The 16,171-nt window shown below is 40.0% G+C and overlaps 1 protein-coding gene and 1 long non-coding RNA gene across 3 annotated transcripts in view; one reads left to right on the forward strand and one right to left on the reverse strand.

The window, feature by feature from the left end:
* The first annotated feature begins 277 nt into the window (after nucleotides 1–277).
* SLC17A8 (solute carrier family 17 member 8) overlaps nucleotides 278–16,171 on the forward strand; it is a 40,193-nt gene continuing 24,299 nt past the window's right edge. The window contains exons 1-4 of one of the 2 annotated variants that reach the window (XM_086400889.1): nucleotides 278–824; nucleotides 6,652–6,904; nucleotides 13,971–14,089; nucleotides 15,896–16,010. In XM_086400889.1, the coding sequence (XP_086257015.1) occupies nucleotides 724–824; nucleotides 6,652–6,904; nucleotides 13,971–14,089; nucleotides 15,896–16,010 (588 nt within the window). In that variant the 5' untranslated portion in view covers nucleotides 278–723. Of the gene's footprint in view, nucleotides 825–6,651; nucleotides 6,905–7,538; nucleotides 7,605–13,970; nucleotides 14,090–15,895; nucleotides 16,011–16,171 lie in introns of those variants that run through there. The other variant, XM_086400890.1, reaches the window with a different exon arrangement.
* Nucleotides 6,484–7,593, reverse strand: LOC147372287 (uncharacterized). The gene is made up of 2 exons (XR_015163978.1): nucleotides 7,469–7,593; nucleotides 6,484–7,159 (listed from the first exon to the last, which is right to left on the reverse strand). It is a non-coding gene; the product is annotated as an uncharacterized LOC147372287 (long non-coding RNA).

Raw genomic sequence — 16,171 nt, forward strand, 5'->3', positions numbered from 1 at the left:
TTCCTCCAAGGACCACATCCGTACTGGTGTCTGATGCAAAAACTGCTTCAACTCACCCAAGAGAGGCATAAAAGGCCCTAATGCAGTGACTGAGAGCCTGTCTTGGGGGCCAGACCTCAGAAAAGCAGAGGACTTGTGGGTGTTTAACACACTTCGCCCTGGGTGCTTGCTCTGGCTGAGAGCCATTAATAAGCCCAGCGGCCAAGGGACAGGTATTGTGCCGGTTACTATGGCATCACCTTGGAAAGGATCCCTCAGTGAAAGCCACAGCTGAGCTGAGTGAGGCAGGAAGGGAATGTGGTCAGAAGCAGCAGGAGGGGCTGGAGGTAGGCTGCAGAGGCTTTCGCTGGTCGCAGGACACTTCATGGGCTGGAGCCCCCTTTAGCTTCTCCAGCTGCGGCCCAGGGAGGGAGCCGGGCTGCACTCAGCCTGAGAGTGGCTGCCTGAGACAGCACCACAGGCTGCTGCTGAGCTGGGAGCTGAGAGGGGCTGAATTCCCAGTCACAGATCATCTGGCCTCTCCTGTTTGGGGGCGCGGGTGTTGTGTCTCATCTGGAAAGATCTGGGCTGGGTTTCATGCCTTTTTGATTTTAAATAGTCACCTCCCTGAGAACTGACTTCCAGGTGTTCATGGAGGAAAGCAGAGTGATCCCCATGCTGGAAATGAAGGATGAGAGTTCCTGAGACTGACTGTTGAAGGCTTGGAGGTACCCCGGTATCACAATGCCTTTTAAAGCATTCAATACCTTCAAAGAAAAAATTTTGAAACCTGGAAAGGAGGGAGTGAAGAACGCTGTGGGAGATTCGTTGGGGATTTTACAAAGGTAAAGTCTGAATGCAAACTTTAGATTTATTTCAGAGTAGCTTCACATTGCTGATGGTGTTTGAAAGAATTTTTCTCATGTTTTTAAAGCTACATTTTAAAAAGGAGTGGGAGGGTCAGAATAAAGGGCTTCTGAAGCCACTTCCAGCTCCAACAGACTACACCTGGAGGAAAAGAAGATGCATCAAAAGGATAAGGTTAAATTAGGAAAACACCAAGACAAGCACTCCGTTTATGCAGCAAGATTAGCACTTATTGGACACAGTAATATTGCAAGTTATGTGTTTGTCATTGAATTAGAAAATATTTGGGGATATAACACTTTATGTTAATTCAATAGTAACAACAAAACCAGGAACCACTTTGCATGGTTATGCTTTGAGTTGAAATAATTTTTAAGAATTTTTCACTGCAGATGAAAATTAGGTATTTTCAAATTGTATAAGCTTGTAATATAAACTGTATGAAGTGGTTCTTGATTGTATAGTTTTCAAAAAGAAGGATTATTGCACAATAATATGAAGAAAGTAACTTTAAAAATTAGTATTTAAAACAGAAAATCTTACATGATTAAATGGGAAAGTGTTAAGTGGTGTCGCTGAATTGAATGTTTTTGTCCAAACAAAAAAATAGATCTTTTTTTTTAAAGTAAAATATATTATTATTGAAAGGAGAATTTGCTATAAATGAATGAATTGATGTGATATTTAATTTGTGGCTTTTAAAATAGACATAGTAAATGCCCTCCTAGGTTTTATAAATGAATTAATAAGCAGTTCTTATGTGCAAGGTAAAATGATTCTTTTAATTTCTTTGATGTAAATAAATGTGAAAATAACTTTGATAAAATTTTTATCATTATTTCTAATTATGATGAATGAAAATTTCCCTTGGCATCTGCTTTTAACTTTTCTATCTATGTTTTCTCATAAATTTAAAAACTAGCCCACAGATTCATTCCACTTCTTGTGTTTTATAATACATAGACTCCTGCCAGTGTTAATTTTTCCACTGTATCCCTTTGGTGAGCTTAGCAAGAGAACTGAGTTGGGTACCTTATTACTTTGGTAAGTAAAAACAAAAAGTTTCAGTCAGAACTACACTGAATTTTCATGTATAAATGAAAACCTACCTCAGTGACAGCAGGATAAACTAGCTAAACACAGGAAATGATTATAATAACCTTTTCTTTTAAGAGTGTTTTATTCTTCTGTGGAGCACTCCCGGGTAACATCTTTTTATGGTGGTGTTTCATTTAATTAAAAATGCAAAAGGAAGCACAGTGGCTTAATTGACATATTCAAGTTATGACAACTATTTAGCTTTATATAAATACTTAGGAGTGTTCTTTTTCAACTTTAGCTGCTTTTTAAGATTTAATCACTTTTCTCAGTCCTAAGTGCTGGTTTTACTATGTTTGATTGAATGATCCACTTGAATATCCTTTTGTTTACCAGATTGGTTTGCTTTAGGGATATAACAAAATCAGTAATTTCCAAGTTGTGCGACTTCAACCCCAAATTAAGCTATGTGTCTATTACTCTGAAGAGTTTTCTCAGAATTGGCTCACTGAACAATTAAAAAAAAAAAAACCCTGCTATCATAGTTCTAGATAGAGAGCACACTTAATACATGCTAGATGTTATCATTGTTCTCGTAATTATAGAATGATTGGTTTTAGAATAAAGCTAAATTCATACCTCGTCTTTCAGTGATCCCTGGAGAGAAATTATTGACAGAGGTAGGCATTAACTGACTGGCAATCTGAAGTGATCCTCAACTCTGGTGGTCTTTGAGCAGAGCTCCAGAATTAGGGCTCCTCCAGCAAAAACAGCTCTGCTGTTTTAACACTTGGTGTTAACCTCAAGTCTATAAGATAAATATATATATATATATATGTATATATAATGCTTTGCCCAGAACCTGGTATGTAATGGATGTTTCCTCTCATCGTTGATTTTTACGTAAAACCAGTCAACAGGATCCAGTGTAATAAAAAAGTCACAAAGAAATGTTTTCTGTTTTGTAAGGGGCAGGAACATTGGGAAGTTAAGAATCCCGACTTTCTAACTTAGCAATCAGTATAAATCATAGATGTCTAATAATGTTTACTACTAAGATCATCATCTGAATGGAATTTTCTGTATACTTTTGAACTGTGGGGTCTTCCTCATGGTAAATGCATAGGGAGAGGTAAATGCAAGGGAGAGGTAAATGCATAGACAAGTGTCTGGAGTCCAACCATGGGGCTGATTACAGCCAGACACTGTCAGTCTTCCTGGAGAGCAGAGTCATTGATAAGAAGCAGCTGAGCAATTCATCAGCTAAAGGTACATTAATATTTTTGAAATGTAGGGAGATGATGCATTCACTTATCGTCCACTCTTGGAACAGATAGAAGGCATTGCATTTGGAAATTAATGTCCAGAAACTGATATACAGACTTTTTTCAGCTTAAATGATGAATGTTCTCTAATTGCTTATGTGTAGTGAATGATAGTAATAACACTATGTTCCAGGTACCATTAATTCTATTAACAACCCTATGAGGGAGGGCCAATTATAATCACAGTTTTACGGATGAGAAAACTGTGGCACAGAGAGGTTAAGTAAGTCGCCCAAGGCGACACAGTTTGTAAGTGGCAGAGCTGGGTTTCAGACCAGACATTTTGAGCCCATCTTTCTTACTCATTACACTGTGCTACCACTCAAATCAACTATCTGGTGGTAGAAATTCATTTAATCTTAACCACAGCTCTATAAGATAAGTATTATATTCATTCATGCCAGAAATTCATGGATACCACTGGGGCTGCACATTATAAAGAGTCTTATGATCTAAATAACTCTTAGATATCAATATAAATGGCAGTAACTGGCATTTATGCTCATCCTAGCAGAGTGGACTCAGTAAGTGGTTATGAGGATTAATGTAATAAAAATAGCTGGCACATGTATCAAGTTCTGTTCTAAATGATCTGTGCTGTTGTTGTGTAGTTGCTAAGTTGTGTCCAACTCTCTGTGACCCCACAGACTGCAGCATACTAGGCTCCCCTGTGCATGGGATACTCCAGGCAAGAATACTGGAATAGGTTGCCACGCCCTCCTCCAGGGGATCTTCCCAACCCATGAATTGAACCCATGTCTCTTACATCTCTTGCATTGGCAGGCAGGTTCTTTTACCACTAGTGCCACCTGGGAAGAAAGCTCAGAGAGGTTAACTAGGCCAAAGTCCCACAACTAAGTAAATGGAAGAGTACAAATTCAAACTAAGGGACGCTGATGCATAGATTGGATGGAGATTGGAGAAGAGATACATCCAGGGTGTCACTCAAGTTTTTTTTTCTGAGCAACCAAAGGAACAAAATTGTCATTACTTGGAATGTGAAAAGCTTCAGGAATTAACTTTTTTTTTTAGAGGAACTCAATTTGGATATGTTAGGTTTGAGATGCTGATCATGTGTCTACAAAGATGTCAAATAAATCTAGATATGAAAATTGAAATCTGTTAGCATATGCATGGTGTCTAAAGCCCAGAGATGAGTGAGGTCACCTAGAAAGTACAGACAGAAAACAAAAGAGATCTATAAACTGAGCTCTGGGCATCCCAGTGTTTACAGGTTGAGGAGGTAACAACTCAGCTTAAGAGACAAAACAGGAGTGTTGCAGGGATTAGAAGGACCACCAAGTGAGTGTAGTATCTGTGAAGGAATCAAAGTCGTCAAGGAAGAAAGAATAATCAGTAGTGTCAAGTGCTGCTCACAGGTCAACTAGATGAGGACTGGAAAGAGCCTTTGGGTTGAACCATGTGGACTCATGGTTGACTCACTGGAAAAGACCCTGATGCTGGGAAATATTGAAGGCGGGAGGAGAAGGGGATGACAGAGGATGAGATGGTTGGATAGCATCACCGACTCAATGGACATGAGTTTGCGCAAGCTCCAGGAATTGCTGATGGATAGGGAAGCCTGGAATGCTGCAGTCCATGGGGTTACAAAGAGTCAGATATGACTGAGCGACTGAACTGAACTGAACCACGTGGAGGGCATTGATAGCCCAAGAAGAACAATTTTGGTGGACAGGTTGGGAGATATACCTGTTTGGAGTGTGTACAAGAGAGAATGGGACAAAGGGAAGTGAGACACTGACTTCTGAGTTTTTCTATAAGAGGAAGGTGAGAAATAGGCAGGTAGCTGAAAGAGAAAGTGTTTTTATTTTAAATGTTGATGTGGGACAAATAAGGGCATATTTGTAGACAGTAGGAATGTTCTAGTAGAGAGGAGAAATAATTGATGAAATATGTGGATAAGGATTTCCTTGAGTACATGAGAGGCAATGAGATCTAGTGCCCAGGGAAAGAGGTTGGCCTTAGCTAGAGGCTTGGAAGACAACCGTAGAAGAAAACATAGAACACATCAGCACACACGCAGGTAGGTTACAAAAGTGCATTGGGAGGTTGATGTTCTCTTCCGATTACTTCCATATTCTTGCATATTTATTAAGCTACCATTCAGACCTCACAAATTAAAATTGAAAGTTCCTTTCCTGTTTTATCACTGCACTTCACCTTGATTTCAAGAAAACCTACATCATCCAGCAATTACAACTGTGTATGTGTCTTTCTTCCTCTAAGAGCTGAAGGAGGTCAGAAACCGGGTCACTTTCTTTATTCTTCCATAACACTCAGTATAGTGCCTGACACACAGTAGGCACTCAGTAAATATTTGATGAGCTGAATTAAATCCAGTACATTTGCTCTCTCTCAGCACAGTTCAGTTGCTCAGTCGTGTCCGACTCTTTGCAACCCCATGGACCGCAGCACGCCAGGCTTCCCTGTCCAGGCTCTCTCTATATGTGCTTTAACCTTATTTGCTTGAGTCATAAGAAGCTACTATGATGATCTCTGCTATGAATTGGTGGGCAAATTATTTGTGTTTCTATGTAGTCTGTTAGACATTGTATTAGTTATTAATGAATATGATACTCTTGAAAACATATAAGCTTTGCTTATTTTTACAAAGACTTGGACCTTAATCGGCCATCTTCAGAAGGGTTATGGTACGTGTGGTGATGCAAACAGCTCCTTTTATTATTGACAGATAGTGTTCAGTTTTCCCAATTACTTTTTTTTTTTTTTAAAGAAGAGAGTAAATTCACTGCAATGGACTGCCATAATCTGAATTTATGGGACTCAATGAGAAATCATGCTCTCTGTTTAAAAAGTGCCAGAGAATCACCTTAGAACCACTTAAGAAAGAACAGATACACAACCAACTGGTTTGTGCTGTGATAGAAAATGTACCTCCTTACCTAGTATTGTATTAAGACTTAGAAAAAGAAGAAAAAAGAATCTGAAAATAAATCGATTTTTTGCTGTATATCTTTTAGCAGGCTTCAAGTGACATTAAAATTAAAGTCAAACATAATAGTCAGCTAGGTCATGTCATGTGGATGAAGTTTATAGATACTCTTTCAGCAGGATATTCAGTAAGGCATATTGTTGAGGATACAAACTCTGGACTTGAACTTGCATCCTACCTCAGAGGACTTAGTTTTTTGTCTATAAATGGACAAGATAACACTATCTACCTTGTGTAGCTGTTATGAGATTAAAATAAGTTAATGTCTATAAGGGTGCAACACAATATCCAGAATATCAGTAAATTTTAACCAGTATAATTTATTTTAGTAATAATGATGATGATGTTAAAACATGCAGGATGCATCCTACTCTGAGTTTTCCTTTTTCTTTCTTGGTACACTTTTTCTTCTTGCCTAGTATACTTTGTAATCCTGGTCTTTCTTCCCTGTCCATTTGCCCGCTGTAGGAAACTTGATGGGACCAATGAGGAAGAAGTTAACATTGAGCTGAATGAAGAAGGGAGGCCAGTGCAGACGCCCAGGCAGAAGCCCCCACTCTGTGACTGCCACTGCTGTGGGGTCCCCAAGCGCTACATCATTGCTATCATGAGTGGGCTGGGGTTCTGCATTTCCTTTGGCATTCGGTGCAATCTTGGAGTTGCCATTGTGGAAATGGTCAATAACAGCACTGTATATGTTGATGGAAAACCGGAAATTCAGGTCAGTGTCTGTCCATGTCAGTGTCTTTTAGCAACAGCTGTATTAATGTTTTAAATTCTTAACGTAAAACACACAGGGGACTTCCTTGGTGGTCCGGTGGTTAAGACTCTGCACTTCCACTGCAGGAGATGAGGGTTTGATGCCCGGGTGGGGATCTAAGATCCCCCATGCCACATGCTGCTGCTGCTGCTGCTAAGTCGCTTCAGTCATGTCCGACTCTGTGCGACCCCATAGACGGCAGCCCACCAGGAGCGACTTAAATAAATAAGTAAATAAAATAAAACTTTAAAAAACACATAGGATCACAAAGGAAACCAATTATTTTAAATACAGATAACAAACTAAGAATTGAATTTGTGATATAGAAACTTATGGGTCTCTTTATGAACACATCAGATGACAAAATCTAGCAATGGGTCTAATAATTTCTGTAATTTTGGTGTTTGAAGGGTGAACAATAATTTGAGATAATGACAACAGCCATCATGGGATAGAACATATTTACAATTTCCTCTAGTAATAGAATCACAAGTCCTGATAATATGACTGGGGTTTGTTGCTTACATTCACAATTATAGGAAATGCTGCTTTATTAGTTAGTAGCAATAAAGATGCTGATTTTTCCCCATTCAAGTTCATAGATCCACAGGATTCCATCCACAGACTCCAGTTAAGAATCCTGGTAAAAGGATAGAATGAGGTAAGCATCAAAAGAAGGAGGCAACAGGTAAAGTGGGGTTAGGTCGTGGAGAGCCCGGCAAGTCTAAGGGGAGTCAGGCGTGGACTTTAAGCAGAGAAATGGTACCATCAGATCCATACTCCAGGATGATCACTGTCCAGCCAGTCATCTCCCTGTGGATCCAGTGGATCAGGACTGGAGTGAACAGAGGCAGAAGGCCCCATTCAAAGGCTCTTGTAGTCATAAGCAAGCCTATAGTGATGTCACTTAAACAGTACTGTTTTCATGAACCACTGAAAAGATGAAATCTGGTTTGTTTCTTAAATGATAAGCCTTGAGAAGTATTGAGATTATGGGAGAATAAAACAAAAACGTATGCCCAGTGGATACCCAATATATCTGTTTCATTGTGTTGAATGCACACACTGGAGTGACTCATGTGGAAATCCATCTGTTTGCAGAGGGACTTCTAGCACTGTGTACATGACCTTCCCAAAGTACTTACTACCCCTTCTCCCCAAGCCCTGGCAACCACAAGTTTGTTTTCTAAGTCTGTGAGTCTCTTTCTGTTTTGTAAGTAAGTTCATTTATATCCTTTTTTTTTTTTTTTTTTAGATTCCATGTATAAAGGATATCAAATATTTCTCCTCTTTCTGATCTGATTTACTTCACTCAGTATGACACTCAGTCCATCCCTGTTGCTGCATGTAGCATTATTTCATTCTTTTTAATGGCTGAATATCCCATCATGTATACGTACCACATCTTCTTCATCCATTTCTCTGTTGATGGACATTTAGGTTGCTTCCATGTCTTGGCTGGGGCTTCCGTGGTGGCTCAGATGGTAAAGAATCTGCCTGCAGTGCGGGAGACCTGGGTTGGGAAGGTCCCCTGCAGGAGGGCATGGTAACCCGCTCTAGTATTCTTGCCTGGAGAATCCCCATTGACAAAGGAGTCTGGTGGGCTACAGTCCATGTGGTTGCAAAGGGTTGGACATGACTGAGTGACTAAGCACAGACACACATACACACACACACATGCCTTGGCTATTGTGAACTGCTGCCATGAACACTGGGGTGTATGTATCCTTTCGGATCATATTTTTCTCCACATATATGCCCAGGAGTAGGATTGCAGGGTCATAAGGTAGCTCTATGTGTGGTTTGTTAAGGAACCTCCATATTGTTCTCCATAATGGCTGTACCAATTTACATTCCCACCAACAGTGCAGGAGGGTTCCTTTCTTGCAGAGAGACTTCTAATAGTTCTCCAGTCTCTACCCATGTTTGGGAAAGCATTTAGATCAGAGTTTCCCAAACTGGTGTCTGGACACCACTGTTCTGTAGGCTGTGCTTTGAAGAAGGTGTCATATGAACTAGGAACCTTTACTGTGCTGCGTCCTCTGAGAATCTCCGAGTGGGCCATGGTGTGCCTTATTTCCTGGGCTTAACTGCAGAATGCTTTCCTTCATGCTGTGTCTATCAGCATTACCTGGAACAGTTTCTGCCAAATACTGATTTCAGTTCATTAAAAAGAAGTCTCTTTAGTTGGCCTGCAGATTCCCCAGCCCTTTTTCTTTTTTAACTAAGAGATTATTCTACCAGAAGAAAAGGGTACCATGGAGATTCTTCTAACCATTCTCTTTTTTATGCCACAGTTGAATCTGTTTTTAAAAGGATATCCTGGTTGTTTATTTTGGGGGAGAGGGGCAGGGAGGGCAGTAGAGGTATAAGAAGGATGTCATACAGTTTGAAAATAAAGAATGATGGACATTAATGAGGTTTCAGATGTGTATCACATGCATTCTGGCAGCCTTTTGTGAGGAAAGGCAGCTAATTAAACTTGTCTGCTAAGGCCTGGATCAAAATGAGATGCTGGTTTGCATTTGTTTGTTGCATGAAAAGATAGGCCTAGGTCAACAGAATTTGCTTTGAGGCAAATGGAAAAGGCATTTTGATAAACTTAAGAAACAATGTTGTGTGTGCTCTCTAGTTTCTATGGTTTTGCCCTCTGGAGTCTTAGAGAAACTGATTAAGATCTAAAATATGCTTTACATCATTTTCTCTGGCATCATAAGTAAGAGTTTAGTAGCATTTCAGAAGTTCCAATTTATAGCAGGCCATTTCTCACTTATCCAAATAGAACAAAGCTGAGATACCATCTGAGCATGTTCAACCCAAGGACAAAGATTTCACTAATTGTATTAAGAAAGCCTCTCAATGGCTGGTAATTTTATTTTGTTGGCTTTATTGGAGAAAAACTAGATATTTTGCACTGAGATATTTTTTAAATCTTTATTTTCAGTAGAGGGAGAAAAGTAAGTAGTATGGATAGGTGTGTGTGCTCAGTTGCTCAGTCGTGTCTGACTATTTGCAGCCCCATACACTGTATAGCCTGCCAGGCTCCTCTGTCCATGGAATTTTCCAGGCAAGAATATTGGAGTGGGTTCCATTTCCTACTCCAGGTATAAATAGGTAGGCCTTGCAAATAACTGGCATATATTCTGATAGTCTGATATATTCTGATAGTATAAACGGTAGCTTCAGTTGATGTGTGAAACATAATCATTTTTTTAGTTTAATAATTATGAGTTTTAAAACATGTGAATCATATAGAACAGTGTCTGGCATGTGGTAAGCAATAAATGACTGAAGTCTGAGAAACTTGGAGATTAGTTCTCATTACCCTCAGGAAAAATCCAAACTCCTCATGAATCATGTAGGGTTAAGAAGAATCGGGCTTTGGAATCTGCCAGACCTGGTTTCAAATTTGACTCTGTTGTTTATTAGCTCTGGAACCTTGAGCAAGTTGCCCTTCTGTCCTGGTTAGGGATTGCTGGTTGCAAAGAACAGAAATGGGAAACCAGCTCAAGTTAAAAAGTACATGACTGTAGGGCTTTGGGGATCTCAGGAAAGTGAAGGGTGGAAAGCTATCTGCCATGTATGCTTGTGCAGTCTGTGCCCCAGACAAGGGAGCCAGCCTGAGGAGGGACTGAGATCCAGGCTGTACCGCACTGTGGGGAGAAGGAGTCAGGAGGGGCAGAGTGGAACTGGACCTCATGGGAACTAGGAAATCCTCAGCTTACTCTCCAACTTTCTGGCCTTTCAGGGTCTTGCGTCTGCTTCTCCCTGAGTCGGCTCCATTCTCCCAGGTCTCTTCCTGGACTGTTTTTTCTTTTCCATGGTATCTCACTGCTCTCCAAAGCCGAAGTTCCTCAAGCCGTTGCCTTGCTGGGGAGCTGACTTACTTGGCCCTGACTCCAATGGAACTTGTTTCAAGTGTGCAGTATTGTCTAACTAGAATCTCTGGGTTCAGATTAGAGAGAGAGAGAAAGAGAAAGGAGAGAGAGAGACAGAGAGAGTCCAGCCTATACGTTGGCTCCCTCTATTCAGGTGTCCATCCACAGTCACGGGGGAGAGGCCCTTGGCACTGAGGGGAGGAGGAGAATCCTCTTAGAAGGAAATGTGAGCAGGGAGGTAGAACCTGGCACTTCTAGAAATTCTTTACTAAGTCTCATTGCTTTGTATTGTGAAATGGGAATAAAAGGCCTGACTGCAGATCAAACAAGATAATCTGGTACCAATATATTGAACAACTCTATTACTTTCCTAAGGCTGCTGTAACAAATGACCATGAACATGTGGCTTAAAAACAATGGGAATTTAGTCTCTCATAGTCAGGGAGGCCAGAAATCAACTCGGCATTGGAGGGAGCCACACTCCCTCCAAAGGCTCCAGGGGAGAATCCATCTTTGCCTTTTCCAGCTTTGGTGGCTCCGAGTGTTCCTTGGCTTGTGGCAGCATCACTCTAGTCTCTGCCTCCATCTTCACATGGCCTTCTTTCCTCTTATGTCTCAAGTCTCCCCCTGCCTTTCTCTTACAAGGACATTTGTCATCAGATTTAGGGCCCAGTTAGATAATCCAGAAAAACTCACCTAGAAATCCTTGACTTTATCACATCAGCAAAACATTTTTCTCAAATAAGACAGCATCTATAGATTCTGGGGGTTTTGTGCATGTATCTTTGGGGACCATTTTTTCAGCCTAATACCATCTCTGATGTAGCACCTGGTTTATTATAAGAATTCATACATAGGACCATTATGATTCTCATGGACTCAATGATAGTGAAAGTCAGTTCTTGGCAGGCACAAGTACTTTTCTTCAGGTAACTTTGTCCAAATGGAAAGAAGCACCATTCTGTCAGAGGGCAAGACATGAGCAGGGGACCATGTGATTGACAGTTAGTTGTTGAATGAAGTGGATCCCTCTGTCTTGGATCTTTGGTTTCTTGGGAGCATTCTGTGACTCAAGGCAAGGAAGTCTAGTCTCTACTTCTTAGTGAGAAAGTCAAGTCTCCAGAGCAATGGAAAGAATATGGTCTTTTGGTAAGAGGTCTTGGTCTTGGCTTTCTTTACAACTGGTTCTATGACTTGGGGCAAGTAAATTAATCTCAATTTCCTCTTCTATAGAAAATGACATAATTAACTCTAGGTATTGTAAAGAGGAAATACATGGAAAGTGACTTAAAATCATGTCCTTCGGCTCAGTGCTTCCATCTCTCTTTGAGTAAAAGTCAAGGTCCTTATGGTGACTTAGAAGGCCCTTCATCACTTGAATCTCTCCTGTTTTAATGCCTTCCTCATCCATCACACTCCAACTCCTCTGACATCTGGCTGTTCCTCTAACACACAAGACACATCCTTATCTCAGGGCCTTTGCACTTGCTATTTCTTTGTCTAGAAAGCAATTTCTTCCGATAAGGAAGAGCATCACTTGCTCCCTTTCTTCCTTTAGGAGTTCACTCAGAAATCATTTCTTCAGTGAAAGCTTCCCTGACCACTCTGTGTAAAACATCTCCCTACTTCACTCCTACCCAACATTTCCTGTTCCCCTTCTCTGTCCACATTTCTTTCTTCCTCTCTGATTACCATCTAACACAGTGAACACCTGTATATACTCCCTGCCATCCCCACTGACATCTTGTGAAAACAGCAATTACTGCTGTTGTTCACTATGTGCCCAGTGTCTAGTACAATGTGTGGCACTTGGTAGCATAAAATAAAAATTTGGTGAACTGATTTGAATGAATGATGGTTAGGTTCATTTTACTCTTGAGCTTCAACTTCCTAGTCTGCAAAATGGGAACTACAGTGCAGAGCACAAGCCAATATTACCTGCACTGTGATCTCCTAGAAGGCAAAGGCAACACTTGAGTTTGTATTTATACTATCACCTGACCTGGCACACAGGAAGCACACGGTGCATATTGAATAAATGAGCAAATAAGTACATGACAATTTGTGATAGGAAAACAAAATGTGATGAAAATTCATAAAAGGTACTATGTTGATAATTAAGAACTCTTACTCCATAATAGGAACATCTTGGATTTTGATACCAATGCTTTACAAAGCCATTCATTAATTTGGCAAGTATTTACTTGCACCTTCTATGTTGTAGACCCTTGTTTTAGGTACAGAGGTTATAAAGTCAAAAGGACACAGCTGCCACCTTAGAGTCACCTGCCACCTCATGTGGGAAATGGACATGTGACAGGCTAGTTTGGGAGCAGGGTGGGTGCCATGATTGCAAGAACAGAGGTCTGTGGACCAACGCCTAGGAAAAATGACCATTTCAATTCAGGGTGACTGAGGAGCTTCCTCAGAGGAGGGAGATTTGTAAGAAATCTGAAAAGGGTGAGTTACTTTGCTGGGAAAGAAAGTGAGGAAAGGCTTCATTGGTCTGAGAGTTGTGTAAGGGCGTTTTGTTGCCATTGTCATCATCAGAATGACAACAATAGCTGCTAACATTTACTGAGTCTACACTGTGCTCCAGGCATTATCCTAATGTGTTAAATGCAAAAATCTCTAAGCAGAGGAATAACCTACTAGAAATATTCATGGCATTTATCCCCAGACATCCTATGGATAGGTAGGTTTTATTATCTTCATAAAGAAAAGAGAGGCATGACTGTCATTCTGACTAAACTGGTACCTAAATAACCCAGTAAACCTAGAATTTACCTTTTGTTTTCTTTACAAGTTGTTTTATTTTCTTCTTAGCCTTCATCATTTTTTTTAACTTGTTGATAGTCTCTCCTTTCTCTCACTAGAAGTTGAGCTCAATGACAAGGACTTTGCTGTGTCCCTGCTGTCATTGAGGCCCCCCATCAATATTTCCTGAATATCCCTTCACTGTTCACCTGAAACTATCACAGCATTGTTAATCTGCTGTACCCCAATACAGATTAAAAAATTTAAAAATACTTTCTGAATTTAAAGGAGGGAAAGAAAGACTTTGTAGGGTTATTGTATAAGATCATCAGTGAATGATGACAGGCAAGTGTTTTCTTACAAACCAAGTGTATCTGATTTGTCATTTCCAGACAGCACAATTTAACTGGGATCCAGAGACGGTGGGCCTTATCCATGGATCTTTTTTCTGGGGTTATATTGTGACACAAATTCCAGGTGGTTTCATTTCAAATAAATTTGCTGCGAACAGGTAAGATAAATTGACTTAACATGAGTGCTACACAGATCATAATGTGGCTTTGTATGCTTTTATCAATTCTGCACAACTGGCTCTCAGTTTAGGGGTGCAGAATGAAAGATAGAAGTCATTCCTAAAGATATGATTCACAGACATTGATCTTATATCATCCTGTTCTTAAGAATCTTTTTGTTTACTTTTTTGTTTAATCTATCTCACAATTCTTTAACTGATAATGTAGTTGAAAAAAAAAATCAACTGCATCTGAGTCTGGAGAAACAGTTTCTGGACCCTAAGTAACTCACTTGGTAACCTCTACTGAGTTCCTCTTTTTCCCTGGACCTCCATTTCCTCATCTGTGAAATGAAACATGGATTAGATTGTGTCTGAGTTCCCTTTGACCAATGATATTCTGTGATGCTGTTTACTATGTTGATATTATCCTGTACTATACTGGTTTTGTCATGTGAGTAGGAGGGGCTTGTTTCTAGACTGTAAGATGTCTTTCATACCCTTAGGGTTCTATAGGAGGTGTTTGAGCAAATAAAAGTAGGTCCAAGAAAAAATGACCTGCCTCAAGGAGTAGTAGTTCTCTGTTACTAAAAGTATTGAAGCAAAAAGTGATGGCCACTTGGAAGATATGTAATATGTATATGTACTAGAAAAGGAGTGTACTAGGAGTGTACTAATTATTTCCAGGTCATTTCTAATTGTAATTGACTTAAATGGATTTTTTGAAGTGTATATTTTATAAAGCAGTATTTTTCAAACTCTAAAACAGAACTTATTAGATGGCAATAAAATCAATAGTGATTTACCAATATCTATTTTTCTAAAAAGAGAGAGAAATAGAAGGAAAGATAATCAAATAGAATAGAAAATATCTTAGCTCATTGCACATTTTAGAATCGTATTTTGGAAATTGTTTTGGTTGCATCTGTGTGTATGAGTGTGTGTTGGGTTGCAATATAAAATTTATTTTGTTTTATGGATCAACAAAAAAAGTCTGAAAGTCATATCCATATATAAAGTCATTTCTCTGAGCATGACTCATATTTTACTTATGTTCTTATCTAATTTGTGTCCTTTATTTATTGTCACTTGCCTGTTGTATGCTTCTTAAAAAGTGATAAAATCCTGGTTCCTATGGTCTTTGAAGTCACTATTGACACTTCTGCCCTAAAAAGAAATAACGTATAATAAGATTTCCCAGAATATAAAAGATCTGAGGCATCATTAGCATGTGAAGAAAGAAATAAAATGATGCCCACTCTCTTTTCCTGGGACACTCCTGTCAAGGCAAAGAGGAGACACACAGTACTTGGCAGAAAGCTGGGGGGCTGAGACAGGTACCCGGCCTGTCCTCTGCTTGGCTGGTCCCAGGACACAGCATGCTTCTCAGATAGTTGGTATCCCCATCTGCTAACATGAGGGCAGAACTGAGAAGCAGGAGATCCAACCCAAATGTGCAGAAGTCATGAGGTAGTAGTCAGAATGGATCATTCAGGCAGAATCTAGAAGAATGGTGGGTCTCCAGTAGGTTTACCTCATGTAGCTAAGTCTCCAGCTTCTGGATCTTATCTAGGCAGAACACCCCTGTACTGCCCCAAACCTTCCCATTATTGGCCCAAGGACTGGAGCTGGGGAATCAAAGCAGCCTGACAGTCTAGCATGGCACACACCAGACCCTAACACATCTATTTCTCTATTAATTTATACAGTGATCTTCCATGAACTGGTAGATTTGTTCCTGATGTCTAACTAATGTGCCACATCCATGGTGGGCCTGCCCAGTAACACAGTGTTTTGGTCTCTCAGGGTCTTTGGGGCTGCCATCTTCTTCACATCAACCTTGAACATGTTCATTCCGTCTGCAGCCAGGGCGCACTACGGCTGCGTCATGTGTGTCAGGATTTTGCAAGGTTTAGTGGAGGTAAGAGACTCTTTTCTTAACAGATTTTGATATTGTTGGAGACAACACGAGCTTTTAGAAATTTTTGAAGAAAACTTCCTTTATCGGTTTTCCTATCTCCCACCTTGTCTGGCTATCTGAACTTTCTGTTATATGATTATAGTTATGAATACTTTAATTAA

The sequence above is a fragment of the Bos grunniens genome, chromosome 5 (genome assembly GCF_055505025.1).
Source record: "Bos grunniens cultivar Pamir isolate PY7600 chromosome 5, Bosgru_T2T1.0, whole genome shotgun sequence".
NCBI lineage: Eukaryota > Metazoa > Chordata > Mammalia > Artiodactyla > Bovidae > Bos > Bos grunniens.